Below are 15,617 nucleotides of genomic sequence, written 5' to 3' on the forward strand. Positions count from 1 at the left end.
TCCTGCCTCAGCCTCCCAAGTAGCTGGGACTACAGGCGCCCGCCACAACGCCTGACCATTTTTTGGCTGCAGCCATCATTGTTGTTTGGTGGGCTCGGGCTGGGGATTCGAACCCGCCACCTTAGGTGTATGTGGCTGGCGCCTTAGCCACTTGAGCCACAGGCGCCGAGCCCCAAGTTTTGGCTGCAGCCATCATTGTTGTTTGGTGGGCTCGGGCTGGGGATTCGAACCCGCCACCTTAGGTGTATGTGGCTGGCTCCTTAGCCACTTGAGCCACAGGCACCGAGCCCCAAGTTTTAATTATTTAAAAATATTAAGTCCTGCACAACAGCCTTCTACACTGCTGCTGTGAATGCAAAATGATGCAGCTGTTATAGATAATAAATTTAAAAAATTTAAAAATAACAATCGTATGATTCCACTGTCCCACTTCTGAATGGGATCTACCTCAAACGACTGAAAGTGGGATCTTGAAGAAACATTAGCATCCCCACATGAATTGAATTTACAACAACAAAGAGGCAGAAACAACCTAAATTTTCACTGACTAATAAATAGATAAAGAAAATGTGATATTGGGGCAGTGCCTGTAGGGCTCAAAGGAGTAGGGCACTGGCCCCATATACCAGAGGTGGTGGGTTCAAACCCAGCCTCAGTCAAAACTGCAATTAAAAACAAAAAAAAAAGAAAAAGAAAATGTGATACACAGATACCATGGAATACTATTCAGCCTTTAAAAACATGCAACAACAGGAATGAATGTTGAGGACATTAGGCTAAGTGAAATACGGCAGTCACAAAAGGGCACAGCCTGTCTAATTCCACTTATATGAAATATCTAAAGTATCGGATTTAAAAGAATCAGAGAATGGCCATTGCTGCTGCCAGAGACTAGGAGCTGTGAGGGGAACATGTGGAGCTGCTAATCAAAGGGCATAAAGTTTTAGTTTTGCAAAATGAGCAAGTTCTAGAGATGTGCTAAATAACAATGTGTCTGCAGTTATTACTACTATATTGTGCATTCATAAGTCTTAGAAGATGGTAGATCTCATGTTAAGTGCTCTTAAAACACACATGCAAGTGAGGTTCTTGCAAAAAGTGGGAGTCCACTGCAAGATGGAATCAATCGATACACAGCCAACCATCCAAATTAACACCAAGGTCATTACGGAATGAAATATTTCTGTTGTAGCATCATTGAATACCATGACTGCAAGGAGTGCTTTCAAAAGAGCTCATTAGCGACTGGGCTGGTAACCGAGATAAATTATAAAAATGCCATAACATCAGTCGCAAAAAAAAAAAAAAAAAATGCAGTGCTACTGCTTTGAGTGGGCACTTACATTCTAGAGAGGAATTAGGACAAGGGAGTAGTGTGGTCACCATGGTCAGATCTCCACCTCCTACTCTGCCTGCCGGATGCCCATCAGCCCCACTTGTAATCTAAGCAGCTCATGCAGTAATGCTTGAAATGAAACAGAAAATGCCTACCTTAGAAATAATCGCATACTATCTCACAGCTCGAGTGATGCCCAATGTACATTTGCAATAAATTTACTCAGAAGGGAAACAATGAGCCATGGAAGGTTTACCTGAAAGCAGTGACTTACTTGTAATACTTGCCCTGGGCTAGGAATTTTTGCTTTAAATATAATTTATACCATGTAACATAATTTGGAGGTCACAAAGTATGAGCTCAATAAAGTATGAGCTCACAAAGTATGAGCTCAATAAAAATCAGTTTCTACCCTCTAACTCTTCTCAAGATTCCATAACCTATTAGAGCATGTGCAGACACAGTGGCTCCTGGTAAGACAAAAGTTGGGTTTAAATCCTGGTCCTGAATCTACCTGCTATATCACCAAGCATGGGCAGCTCATCCTTTTAGATTTCCTTCTCCATAAAGCTGAAATTATGCTGATTATTCCTTGGGTGTCTCTTGTGAGATTTAAATGATATAGTACATAATAGGAGCTTGGCACAATGTCTGCTTCATCAAATAAAAATAACATTGTTTCTCCCTTCACCTCACACATCACAATGATTCATAGCTGAAAATAACAAACCCATACCAAGTGGCTAGACAGATGAGTAAGGAACACCCCATCCGTATTCCTGGTAACATCACAGACATAGTTTATTTTCCTTCTTTCCTAGTATGAATCCTAGATTTGATTATGCCATTTGGAGAATTAATAGTTTATTATTACAATTAAAATGGCTCCTATTAAGTCTTTCTAAACTGTATAGACACATTTAGAGCTAAGTGATCACAAGGAAAAGGAAGAGACTGCCTTATGGGGGTAAAGAACGGTCATTGTATCATCATGGAAACCCAGGCATGCACCCCAGTTCTACTCATATTTATGTGATACTAAGCAAGTTAGCCTTTTTTCCCCCTCAGTCTTCTCATCTGTTAAATGGGTATATTGACTATACTTATGGTCTTCCATGGTTGTGAGTAAATGAAATAAGTGTATGTAACACAGTCATTAATGCATAGTAAGCACTCACTAGTAATGATATAACATTAGCAGAAGCAAATTCAACTAAATGATATGTCAACCTTTAAGCGAGGTAAAGTAAACTCACATGTAACTCTTAAAGATCATTCTGCACATGGTCCGCTACCTTTACCAGACAAGTATCTGCCAAAATAAATTCCTAATTTGCATTCGGATATGACAGTGGTGCTGGCTTATCTTGTATTAACTACTGCATATTTTATTTGATAACCTCACTTCATCATCACAGTAACCCTATGAGGAAAATGATATTATCCCATGTGGATAAGAAAACTGAATTTCAGAGAATTCCAGACACCGTTGTCTGGCCAGACAGTGATGTGATTTAAACCTTAGTCTCCCTAAACTCAAAATATATCATCTTTTAAATAGTCTACACAATTTCATTCCATGTTGCGGAAAGACATCATATTTCAGGAAACAAAGAAGATGTAATTAATGTTCCTGGAAGTGAGAGGGAAGACTCTGGATTTGGCTCATTTTCCCTTGCAAGGGAATAAACAAACATATAGATACAGATGCAAATATAAATATAGGTTTAAGAATATAAAAACATGTGATATTTCTAGCTCGACAATGTGCTCTAACACGGTGAGCCTCACGAGAAGTTGACCAACCAGCAAATGACTGCGCGTTTTAATATGACAGATGCTGTGATAAACGCCTATTTCCTGCTGGATGGCAAATTAAACATAATCCTAAAAGATGGATACATTCTTGTCAGCATATAAAATACAACAGCCTGAAAGAGAAAATAATGCATAGCTATTTGTTGCCTAGTAATTCCTTGAATATCCATGTCCTCTAGTTCTGTTTTAAAAGGTTAAATGACTCTAAATCTGTTTGCTACACTCATAAGGAACTATGCATTATTCTGGCTAGTCAGGAAATAAAATTTTCTACTCAAATTAACCAATTGTGCACAGAAAGAGGAAAGCTGTTCTCTTTAACCTGACTGGGGTGGAGGAGGGAGTGAAGGTCTGCAAAACTGAGGCTGAAAAATGCAGTCTGTGAAATTATATTCTCATCCATGGAGCCAATTCACCTCCAATCAGAACTGCACGGGGCCCACCTTCTGAATGATACATCAAAGGCTGGTGTAAACGCTTTGAAACAGTATTTGTCCCTTCTGCGGGGAGGCCCAGAGATGCCCAGGAACTAGCACCTGCCTGACATGCATCAGAAGTACAGATGTGCCTCTGTTCCTCTCTTCCAGGAAACTCAGCCTCAAATCCCTTTTAACTACCTGAAAATGAAATGTTTGTAAGCTGGACAGTGATTTCTGAACAGCCCCAAGCTTCCTCCATGCATTCCTTTCCTACCAGTGACAATAAGAAAAAAAAAAAAAAAAGCCAAGAATGGGGTCTTCGGTCCCCATACTTCCTGCAGCAATAGCAATAATAATAACAGCAAGAGGAATATTAATAACAATTAACTACAGAGAGAATCAGCACCAGATTCCCTGTGAGCTGGAATTATCATCAGTAAATACCCCTTTCTACATTCGCATAATGAATAGATTGTAATGCACACCAAAACCCAGGAGAAACTATGAACTTTGATTTAAACCCAGCTCTGCCTGTTCAAGGTTATTTTCACTATGGTATGAAACTTTCCTCAAATCTCGTCTCTAAATGATGAAGAATATGTCTGTGGCCAGCAGATTCATTCCCACTGGAGCTGCACATGCCATATTCAAAATTTATGGCATTTTTTCTCTACAATTAATTTAATTCTATATTTTTATTATGAGTTGATATGAGGGTACATACACGTAGGTTACATTATTTGCATTTGTAAGGTGAAGTTCAAAGTCTGAGTTGTAGTTGAGTCCTTCATGCAGGAAGCGTGACCCTTATTTCCCCTCAGGGTCCTTGCCTTGGCAAACTCCTGAGCCCTTCCTCAGCGATGCACTCCTGGCGCACTCCTGGCGAACAAAAGTAGAAACTTCGAGCTAATTGCCCACCCCCAGCTGGTCCATCAGCTGACCCCATCTTGTTCACTCCCTTCACGTTCTGTCCTATGTTTCCAGATGCAAAGAAAGTGGCAATTGCTCCTTCTCGAGTTTCTTTCAGAGGAAATAGAGTAACAGAAAACCAGCAGATTTGCTCATTCGACAAATATTGTTGTCCCTCTCTAGAACAGCATTCCAGCATAAATCCATTACACAACTTCAGTACTTTATCAGGATATGGATGCCCACATAAATTTTTCTAGATGCTTCCTACACTTGCACTCTGCACTTGACCCATTGGTAGATACCATTCTCTTAGCCAAATAAGAAACACTGTGTATGTCTATAGTTGGCTCTGTCCCTTTAGAACTGTGAGTGGCCAATGGACCATTCTGCCAAGTCCTGGGTGGAATTTTATCTTCTTCCACGTTGGATTCTTCTGCAGAAATCTTCTTTGTATCCTCACAGGCTGCCCTTCTGTTAATCATCCTGAGATTAGAATTGGTTTGTGTTCTCAAACAGAGGGGGAGCTCTGAATCTGAAGGTAATTTTTTGGGTACAAACTCCAATTATTTGGGGCACTGCTATTCTGCAGGGTTTTGCTCTCACCCTCACAGTTCCAGCACCCTCATGACTAATGGGAATTTAGTACATTTTAAAAAAGTGAATAAAAAATTAAAAAACCTGCAGAAACTTCACTCATCTCAAGTTTCCCTGAAGAGTGAAAGTGGAAGGATGTCTGCTCTAGATACCTGTGACTTGGAAAATGAAAGGGTTTGGTACAAGCTGACATCTAATTCATAGATTATCTATATAATTCTTCAAAAGTGTATTTCTCCATCTAGTGCTCTCTCTCTCCTCTTCGTTGTCCAACAAATATTACTAAGACAATATTTGAAATGTACACTCAAACACATCATTCCCTAACACTCCACCCTTAGAGACCAGTATACAAGTTATAGATTTTCATTGTGCTTTTGGAAGGAAGTTATTTAGCTTGAGCACTTGTACTGTCATTTGGGTGATGGGCAAAAGAAAAAAGATGTGTACAGTTCAACAGAAAAAAAAATAGAATTCAGCCATATCTCTGAAAAAGGCAGAAAAACTTTTTAAAAAGGATTATTTCTCCTACTGAGAAAAAAAAAAATGAATCCGAGCAGAGAAAGTGTAAACAAAAAGTATTTTTGAAATGGCAGAGAACGATTTTTAAGGAACACCAAACCAGATATGCTGACCTATCAGAAACGTCCATGAAGTGATAAAAAGATAATTTCAAAGCCAAACACCAAACACAGAAATAAGATAGGAGCCTTTTAATACATTGACACAATGGTCTTATGCCTCTAAATTCTAATATACAATTCACTGTAACTGTCAAAAGAGAAGACAAACTGGCAATGCTTTCCCAAGGCTAAAACAAAACAAATAAACAAAAATAAATAAATAAATAATAAAAAGCATAAACAAGCACCAAATAAAAATAAAAGATCCACTCAACTGTGTTGCAAGACATTTGCATCTTTGCATTTTTCTTGAGCTCTCTGAGAGCTGGAATAGATTTACTTCTCTTGCTGTTCCTGGCTCTGGGCTCTTTCTGTAGCACCTGGTAGGCATACATCTGCACATGCATACACACACACACACACACACACGTGAACATGCTCGTGGATGCACATCAGAGCATCTGCTGACCAAAACGCTTTGGTCCTGCATGCCTAAGTCTCAAAGTCAGCTGCAGAGAAGAGAACATAATTGCACTTTATACTGATTTGCTTGCCACGTGCAGTAGCCCATATTCCTTTTAAAAGAGAAATACCTGATAGGACTGGAAGTGATGTCAGGGTCACGCGCGGTCACTTGCCCAATCACAGAGTTCAGAGCGGCATTCTCATGAACCTCGAGGAGGTACGTGGGTGAGGAGAAGACAGGAGGCTCGTCAGCGTCCTCAACAACAATTTTGACTGTTGCCGTATCTTTAAAAGGCCCCCTGCTGCTGAAACGCGGGTCAATATGGACATTGGCTGCCTCTACCTTCAGCGTATAGGATTTTTTGGTCTCAAAGTCCAGAGGCTGTTAAGAAATGACAAAGATGAATGTTTCCCACTAATGACCGCAGCAGCAAGAACAAATGAGGATAATGCTGATGGATGGAAGTTATGTGCATTTCAGCCCATTGGTGAGCCTTCCGGGGATCACTCTCCAGTCCCCCAGATTCAACCTGTAAATTTTACAGGCATTTATTGATATCTGTTTATTATACAAGCTCAGTGAATCTAATCTCCTATTGTTTTGTTTTGTTTTGTTCATTTCACTTGGAATTCACAAAATATTCACAGTCATGAATTGTGCCATCAAAATTTCACTTCAGAGTCATAATAAAATTTTACTAGTGACAGCCTGACCTGCATACTAATCAGCCAGTTAATCGGGCCTCTGCTGGTAGGAGATAAGGCAGCATCGAAGGCAATCTCTATCGGGAAAGAATATTTTATCATTTCTGCAACAGTGTGTGAAATGTAAAGAACCAGAAATAATCATTGTTTAGTCCAAGGAGACATATAAAGCGTAATTTAGAACTAATCCCAACAAAGGGTGTTTCTTATTTCACTTACGAAGCTTTGCTACTCCACTGATCATATGGCTAAAATGAGGCTTGTTATTTTTCAGGCTATTCTTAGAAGATCTCTATTATGAATCCTCTGCTATGAAGCAGGTGGGTGCAGACACATAGGTACATACTTCTGTTGATATTTAGAAAAAGATGGAGAAGTGAGTAGTATAAGAAGATAACTGAGTACGGTGGTGCTCCCACCAACCGTTTGAAAGCAATCTGAAATCACCTAAATTAAGTCGGAGTGACTTCAGTCAATGACCTAGATAAAAGAAGCGAGGTAAAAGAATATAGTCCCTTAAATAAACCAGAAGCCTGGCTGCATCAGAACTCTTACAGTCTAATTCTGGGAAACTCAACAATCATTCAGATTTCAAGGATGCAAGCCTGTCAAAGATCAAAGAGATCGTTTACTTCTGCATGGCAATTTCCCCTAAGAAACAGGATTTTGAGTCTGCAGCACTTATTTTCAAATTATAAGGAACTAGAACACAAACAGGCATCATTTCTTCCAAAACTCCTTTGCAAGCTTAAGTATATATTCTTATCACAGAATGATGTGTTGACTTCTATATTTGAATTTAAATCTAATGGGATTTGTTGGGGTTTGTTTTGTTTTTTTGCAATATTTTATAGTAAACAAGGCCTGCACAACTTCTCTATTCTGACTTTACTAGGCACTTGCAGCCATGAATAGATGATTCAATATCAGCATGTTCACAATTTTACCAATCACCTTTCTATAACAATTTTGCAGTTTAAAATTCTTCAGAAACATTGTCAAGCATAACAGATTATGTTCTGCTTAATTCTTAGCTCAACATAAAAACAATATATCCAGACATAGTCTACTGTCCTTCGAACTTTATCAGACACAAAAGAGGGATCATAAATTGTAGAAACACAACTCTTTAAATATTGTTCTCTAGAGGAAAATAAATGTGTTTCTTGGCATCAAGGTGCACAGTATATGCTTCCAAGTTTATGAACAACAGTGAATAAAAACACAGCAAATGGCTAATTGTTCCAGTTTATAAAAGCACCTTATGGCAACAAAAGATAGGAGTTAATAATAACAATAAAAATGACATTAGGGATTTTTAGCCGAGGAAAATGTGGCTCTGGGTTATTCAATAATTGACTCATATGTAATTATACTGTACTCTATTTCAAACATGAGTTTTAAAATAGTTTGCAACTCTTAATACTAAACTCAAACCAGGATCCTGCTCTGAAGATAATGTTGCTAAACAGAGAGTTAAATTAAATGCATCTGTATTTTTATCAACATTGATTTTTAAAATTATTTTTCATGTAAAGGTGTATCCACAAAACCACAGGTTACCACTGTTAATAACACTTCAACAGGAGATTTTAAGATCAGGACCAATCAAAGTAGGTATCTGTGTGACATGATGTGACCAGATGGTAACTGTAGAGTCATATAAATGTAATGCTGATCATGAAAGAGGGAAAAATTATTGGTTCCCAGTATTGTGGCCCACTGTCTATCTTCTTATTCAAGAACAAGCAAGTCTATTTAAAAATGAGCTTGACCTACTTCATGACAAAGTTATCAAGAACAATACTGAACAGAATAATCACAATGAGGATAAAAGAATTTTTTTTAAAAATGCTTTGTGCTCATAAAATAATGAACTGTGTTCTATACATATCTGATGAATGTAGATTTCATGATTAGAAATACAATTAGAGAACGTTGCACAAAATTATTCACATCTACCATAAAAAACTAGATGACAAAAGAAGCCGTCTCAAATTGTCACACATTTTCAGACTAGGGTAGGTGTTTCTCTAAGTGGCCCCACAACCAGAATCAAGGCAGACATTAGCTTCATTTCTCATAATGTTTGAACTTTTGACACATAGTCTGGAGTGTCCAGTGATAGCAGAGTTGGCCCTGTCCTTCAAGCATCGGAGCTATGAAAACTGAATCTAATTTTTTTTTTGGGGGGGGGTCTTTGAGTTTTAAGAGCACAGCCCTCAAAGAGGACTTGAGAAACTCTGATATAGTTGGGAAAGATATTTCAAGAGGCAGGAGTTCCAAAATTGAAGAGAATTTTATAGGTAAAGACTAAAAATCATGGATCTTGCCACCTCCGTGGGCAACTGAGAATCCTTTACAGACCTGAACTAACACGACTTAGAAGAGTTTCTTGAAACAATAGTAATTGGGCACCAATTTTTCTCCCCTTTGCTGAGGGCTACCTTCATCACAAAACTGACTTCCCCACATAACTGGTGTGCCCTGTACAAGGATAGAGCAAATTCTGCTGGCTTAGAAAGGCACTAGAAGCACAGATGGGGAGTGAAATAATGGTGAAAAGGGAGGCAAGCACCACCATGGTGACTGTTTACCAGAGCTTCAGCAGAAATGGGAAGAAAGCCCAACAGATTGGAGGCCCTATAAAGATTCCACTCGTCATCTGGGCATCCAGCTAAAAGCTTAGTAGCTGCCAGCTCTAACATCTGGACAAAGAGTCTACCCACCCCCCTTAAACTTTAAAACTCAAGTTTCACACGGGTATTGTGAAGATGAAAAAATCTTCCTTTGCTTACCTTTCTTAGTCTTATAATGCCATCCTGGGCCTGGGCATCTGAGGTGATTTCAAAGAGTGCTGTTCCATCTCCGTCAATGATGTCATATGACGACTGCGCATTCTCACCAATGTCCTGATCGTTGGCCTTCACCCTTCCTATTGCAGTGCCGAGAACCACATCTTCTGGTACTGAGAAGTGATACAGACCTTATAGAAGAGGAGAAACAGTTAGCCCTGCACACATTCCACCAGTTCACTAATTCATTTGGCAGCTATCTACTGAGCACTGCCCCTGTTCTGGGCACTCGATAGAGCTACCACTCCAGGGATGGAAAAGACAGAAATATCCTTTTCCCTTCTGTAATGTGCAATCTCTTAACTGAGTCAGAGACAAATAGATCCCAGGAGAGGGAGTGATCTCTTTTCAGGACTCTTCTGAGATATGGAACTTATTCAACCATATGTTTACCAAGTATATATTTGGAGCAGTTATATCGGGATATTAGTGAGTCTCTGCATGTGAGTTCTTTCCAGTTTGTTGTATAATCACACTGACTGCCTGCAGGGATATTCATTGTTGCCCAACATAAAATATCAAGCTAATTTCAGCACAGAAGGATGCAATGTGTAACACACTGAAAGTCACTTTTGAACTTACTTTTATATTTACAGACTTAGAGACCATTTTTGATAAAATCCAATTACTAAAGTTCTTCTGTGCCCTGTAGCAAGCTGTTCAGACACATGAAACACTCTTCTTCTTACCAAAGTCCTCATTGCTCTGAAGACCAAACTCCTACCTTGAAACTCCTGAGGCAAAATTCAATTGCAGTATATACGCATTCTCCTACAGGGGCAGTAAAATGTGACTAATTAGTGGCCTTAGTCACTCTTGTTTTCTAATCACTTTAGTTGCTATATTGGTGCCACTCACTTTCACTGGAGGAAGGGAAATTGATGGTGCCCTAATCACAACCCCCAGCCCTTACAGAGTGCACACCTGACCTGCCCTACACGTAACTGCCAAATGCTGCATTTCTTTGCCTGAGGGTTTTTCTGGCCTTCAGAATCCATTTTGCCCATTGCATGTCAGGCCAGAATGACCAGGGAATTAATGCCCCTTCAGAAACAGCCCTCAATGACTCATACGAGTTAGTATATAAAATTCTATTTCTTCTTTCCTGGGGTAGGATACATTTTCTTATTTCTTTTATTTTTTAAGTATGGCCCAGACTTCCCCCCATTTATTAAAGCTCCAGTCACTCACAGGATAGCGAGCTTGACAGTGCACATTTTTTGACCCTCCTCTTTCTCTCACTTCCCCCCTGGTTTTTATGGAACCATCTTTAAGCTAAACTACTTACAAAGTCTTATCTCATTGTCTGATTCTGGAGAACTCCAATTCAGACAATAAGGAAGTTTTAGTCCCCTTGAAACCACAACAAGGGAAAAATAAATATTCAATGAACTATAAACCCAAAGAGAAAAATCAAAACTAGAGAACAATACTTAATTCTAGTTTGAACTCAATCACTGAGTCTCTTGGATAAAACTAAGGCTCATTTTACCCAACAGAACAGGATCAGTTTACACGATGAGTAAGATATCTTCTAGCCCTCACACAACTTTACTTAATAACGGAATAAAATGTCTCTTGGAATCATGAAGCTTTGGGACTAGAGAACAAAAACATTTTCCACATAGTTTTGCCATAAAGGAGGTACTGAAAATCATCCTATCAAGCAAAAGTCTCCCAGTTCTCTCATAATTGGTGCAGTGATTCCATTTCCTTCAAACTTTATATTCCAGGTAAGGTTTGAGATTATGCCTTTAGGAATGCTTATTAAATAAATAAGCCAGCAGTCAGCCTCCCCTTGATACCAGTCCTACCTGGGGGAGCCTTGGGAGTCCCAGCAAATGGAATTGTCCTTTATCTATTCCTATTCTCTCCTTCTAATCAGATCATACCCAATAGTTATTACCTCTAAGAAAGCGAAGGCTTCTGAAACTCATCTGCCTGTGTTGAACTGAAACAATAATTTTCTGAGAAAAATGTTGCCTATTATGGTATTAACTGTAATGGCGACTGAAAAAGAAATAAAAGAGTGGGGGGAAGGGCAGGAGAAATGCTGTTTCATTCTATAATTTTTTTAAAGGGTTGCATTGTTGCCTGATTTATGACAGGCTAGGTGTAAAAATACTGAAATTTTAATGAAAATGCAATTGCTGTATCTTTTTCTACCTTGGAATTTCAGGAGATAAATTCTCAAAGATACCCCAAATATGTCATTTTCTAAGTTTTTTCAAATCTCAATCTCTCTCTCTCTCTCTCTCTTATCTCTAATCTCTCCTCTCTTTTCCTTATCCCTACAAACACCAATGATCTTCTGGTACTTCCTACCCTAGCAAAGAGTACCTGCATTCATTGACTCTCTCATGTCAGAAATATGATAACCTATCTTCCCTAAATGAAAATGCAATCTGTCCTTAGACTCTTGTCATTATTAACTCAAACATTATCACACCTATACACTTTTCTCCACACCCAGTGCAAGTACTCTCGTTTGCCAAACTTACCATCCCCTTCTACAGGAATGGTGGCAAATAATTCCTTTAACTGGCTGCAAAACAGAAAATATTGAACGAAGGCCAGATTTTCTTCCTGATTTCCCTAGTATAACATAATCTACAATTTAAAATCTTTTAATGGCTTGACAGTGATCTTGTGATAAAGATCACGGTACTTAAAATGCCCTGCAATTCCAAGTGCAGCTAATTCCTGCCAACCAACCTCACTCTCTAGCCCCTGTGCTCCCCTGGCCCTCTGCGCTTCAGCTGCAGTGAAATTCTTTTCATTTCCAAACATAGCATCCACCATCCTTCCATAGGGCTTAAAAAATAATAATTGTATATACTTACAGTGTACAATAGGATGTTTAAATAAATAGAATCACCTTGGAAAGATGTCCACACCCCACATTCATTGCAACATTATTCATATAAGCCAAGAAATTAAAACAACCTTAGAATCCATTGACAGATTATAGACAAAGAAGTCATAGTGTGCACATGTGCACACACACCGGCACACACGCCACACACAGGCACACACAGGGGCACATACACAGGCACACATAGGCACATACACACACACAGGCACATATATGCCCACACATGCCATACACAGGCAGATACATGCACACATACACACACACACGCATACACACATGTAGGAATATTACTCAGCCTTTAAAAAGGATACCCTGTCTTTTGCAATAAGATGGATAAACCTAGAGGACATTATATTAAGTGAAATAAGCCAGACAGAGAAAGAAACCACTGCCTGATCTCATTTATAGGTAGAATATAAAAAGATTGAGTACATAGACAGACCACTTTCAAACATCTCTACTATCCATTTCCTTCCCTTGGTTTCACCTTGTTCCAGCTAATCTTATTCACCCTTCATATCTCATTTCAAAAGACCCCCTGTCAGTAAGGCTTTACTTAAGAAACCATCGCTCTGCCATATTACTTGGATATATGCTCAGAAGAGAAGTGTTCTGTGAGAGCCCAAGAAGGTTGGCAAATGATTGTCTTTCTGATTCACCGACGGTCACTGTCCAGAATAGGAGGGTTTCTAAGGCACAGCATGGCTATAGCCAGGAAGTTCAGAGTCATTGATTACTGATATCCCCTCAGTCACAGGAAGGAGGAGTGTATGTTTTGTAGCAAGAGTACCACATATTTGCCTTCCCCACCTCAGACTCTAGAGAGTTAGTCTCTTTATACAACAAATGACAGCAATATCTGAGCTGTATTTTCCCCATCCTCTCAAGTTTTCTTAACAGGAGACACTGTGCGAAAGAAAAATAACCACACCACTTACAGTCAGATATGCTGGTTCTAATTGTCATTATATGTTTGGTATTTGGGAATATTTTCAACTTCTTTGAAAAGAAGTGGGGATAAGTTCAGTACCAAAATTATAACAACATAGTTGGCTGTTACACACACACACACACACGAATTGCTATACCTTGGATATAATAAGCACTCAACAGTTGCTATCAGTTTTCTGAATGCCGTTGAATGTTATAATATAAAATCAATTGGAAACTTCATATTTAAATTCTCACCCAGTGCAGGAAATCCACTTACTCTGTGCAAATTTTGGAGGGTTGTCATTAACATCAGTAAGGGTCACTGTAAGGGTCGTAGTCCCCGACAGGCCACCGGAGTGTCCACCCATATCTTTGGCTTGGATAACGACCAGGTACTCCTCCTTGGCTTCTCTGTCCATGTTGGGAAGGGCAGTTTTTATGATTGCTGAGGAGGGGAAAATGGAAGAATAACTTTCAGACAGAGAGCTCATTCAGCAACCCATGTGTGAATCACACACATATGCACGTGTTCACAGACACACAGTGCACAAATCAATCCTCACTCGGAGAATTTTCTGTGTTCTTTTGACACTTAACTGGTGTCTGTCTGGTGTCTTAACCACTAAGAAAGATTGTAGTCATAGAAGTTTGTAGATAACTTATAAAAATATTTTTTATAATACATAAAAAAGAACTTGCAAAAACACACGTAAGAAAGTACACTGAATGCCATATCTACCAAATTACAGTACAAATCATAAAACAGCCTCATCTACCCAGGAAAGCCCTGGAAGAGAAAGAATCCTACAATTCATCACACGCCCCAATTCTCCTACAAGAGGAGTAAATATACAAATAGCTTGAAGGCTCAGAGGTCAAAGATAAATTATTCTGAAGCTCACACATACATTAAAGAGAAAAAAGAAAGAAGTGTATGAATAGAGCAGCTCAGATGAATAAAACACCACTCAGAATTAATATAGCCAAGAATCTAAATCCTGAAACATTTATAGTTGAACAATTTATTTTAATTGTTTAGTTACAGCTTCTCTATTGCAAAAGTATTTTAGCAAAATTTGGAAGATGTGGAAAAAGCAGATAAAACACATGAAGTACAAGAAAATCATCACTGCTCTGTGTTCAGGGTTTCACGTGGGCCTGTGGATCTTTGTTTCATTATCAACTTAAAATTCTTGTTAAAGATTCAAAATTGGCTCCAATATGTCTAAAGTTATTTTGAGCATTATTTAGCCCTCTCATGCTTCCATCATTTTTTCATAGATAAATATTGCTGGTATTTTGGTGTGCATAAATCCCCAGCTATTATATGCATATGCATATTTCAGAGTATTATAGGGGTGCAAACATTTTGGTTACACATTTGCATTTGTACATTTTAAGTTGATGTTATAAGTGTGCCCTTCACCAAGGATAAGTGCATTGCACATATCAGGTATGAATTTATCCCATTTTCCCCCTTCCCTCTGTTTGATTTCTGCTGAGTTTTCCTTCCATAGGGGCACATAAGTGTTAATCGACTAGTTCCAATTTCGTATACCAATATTTAACCACAAGTATGATCATAATACAGACATTGTTGAAACTTTCTTTACCCCTCAAAAGATGTTTTTAAGAACCTTTCTTGTCAGTACATAAAGATTCACCTCATTACTTGCTACAGCTGCACAAGTTTTCATTGTTTTAATAAACTCTAAGTAGCTTCAGCATTTTCACATTGGTAGATACTGCAGCTATTTCAATTTTTCCCATTTCAAACAACATATACATAGATATAGATATATTGATATAATGATAACACATTTTTCTATTTCTTGCATTTTTATCAAACTTTATGTCAGAAGATGCCCCCCATATGGCTAAATATCCATAATAAAAATTATGTGACTAGCCTGGATAGTCCTATTGAATGGATGAAGGGAAACTATCCAGGTTAAAGATAATTTACCCCTAATTCATTTCTTTTCCTAGGGGCACCATAAATGTTCAATTCAGATTCAAGATGAGCCATTCTCTTGGCCATTTCTGGAGTTGTAATTCTGGTTTTTGGGATTCATATCTTTT

At 38.6% G+C, this 15,617-nt stretch overlaps 1 protein-coding gene across 1 annotated transcript in view; it reads right to left on the reverse strand.

The window, feature by feature from the left end:
• CDH8 (cadherin 8) overlaps positions 1 to 15,617 on the reverse strand; it is a 377,151-nt gene that overhangs the window by 151,069 nt on the left and 210,465 nt on the right. Inside the window, exons 5-7 of the mRNA XM_003801316.1 lie at positions 13,813 to 13,980; positions 9,671 to 9,858; positions 6,296 to 6,549 (exon numbers count right to left, since the gene is read on the reverse strand). Coding sequence (XP_003801364.1) covers positions 6,296 to 6,549; positions 9,671 to 9,858; positions 13,813 to 13,980 — 610 coding nt within the window. The remainder of the gene's footprint in view (positions 1 to 6,295; positions 6,550 to 9,670; positions 9,859 to 13,812; positions 13,981 to 15,617) is intronic.

The sequence above is a fragment of the Otolemur garnettii genome, unplaced genomic scaffold, assembly GCF_000181295.1.
Source record: "Otolemur garnettii isolate 467f Iridium unplaced genomic scaffold, OtoGar3 scaffold00207, whole genome shotgun sequence".
Taxonomy (NCBI): domain Eukaryota; kingdom Metazoa; phylum Chordata; class Mammalia; order Primates; family Galagidae; genus Otolemur; species Otolemur garnettii.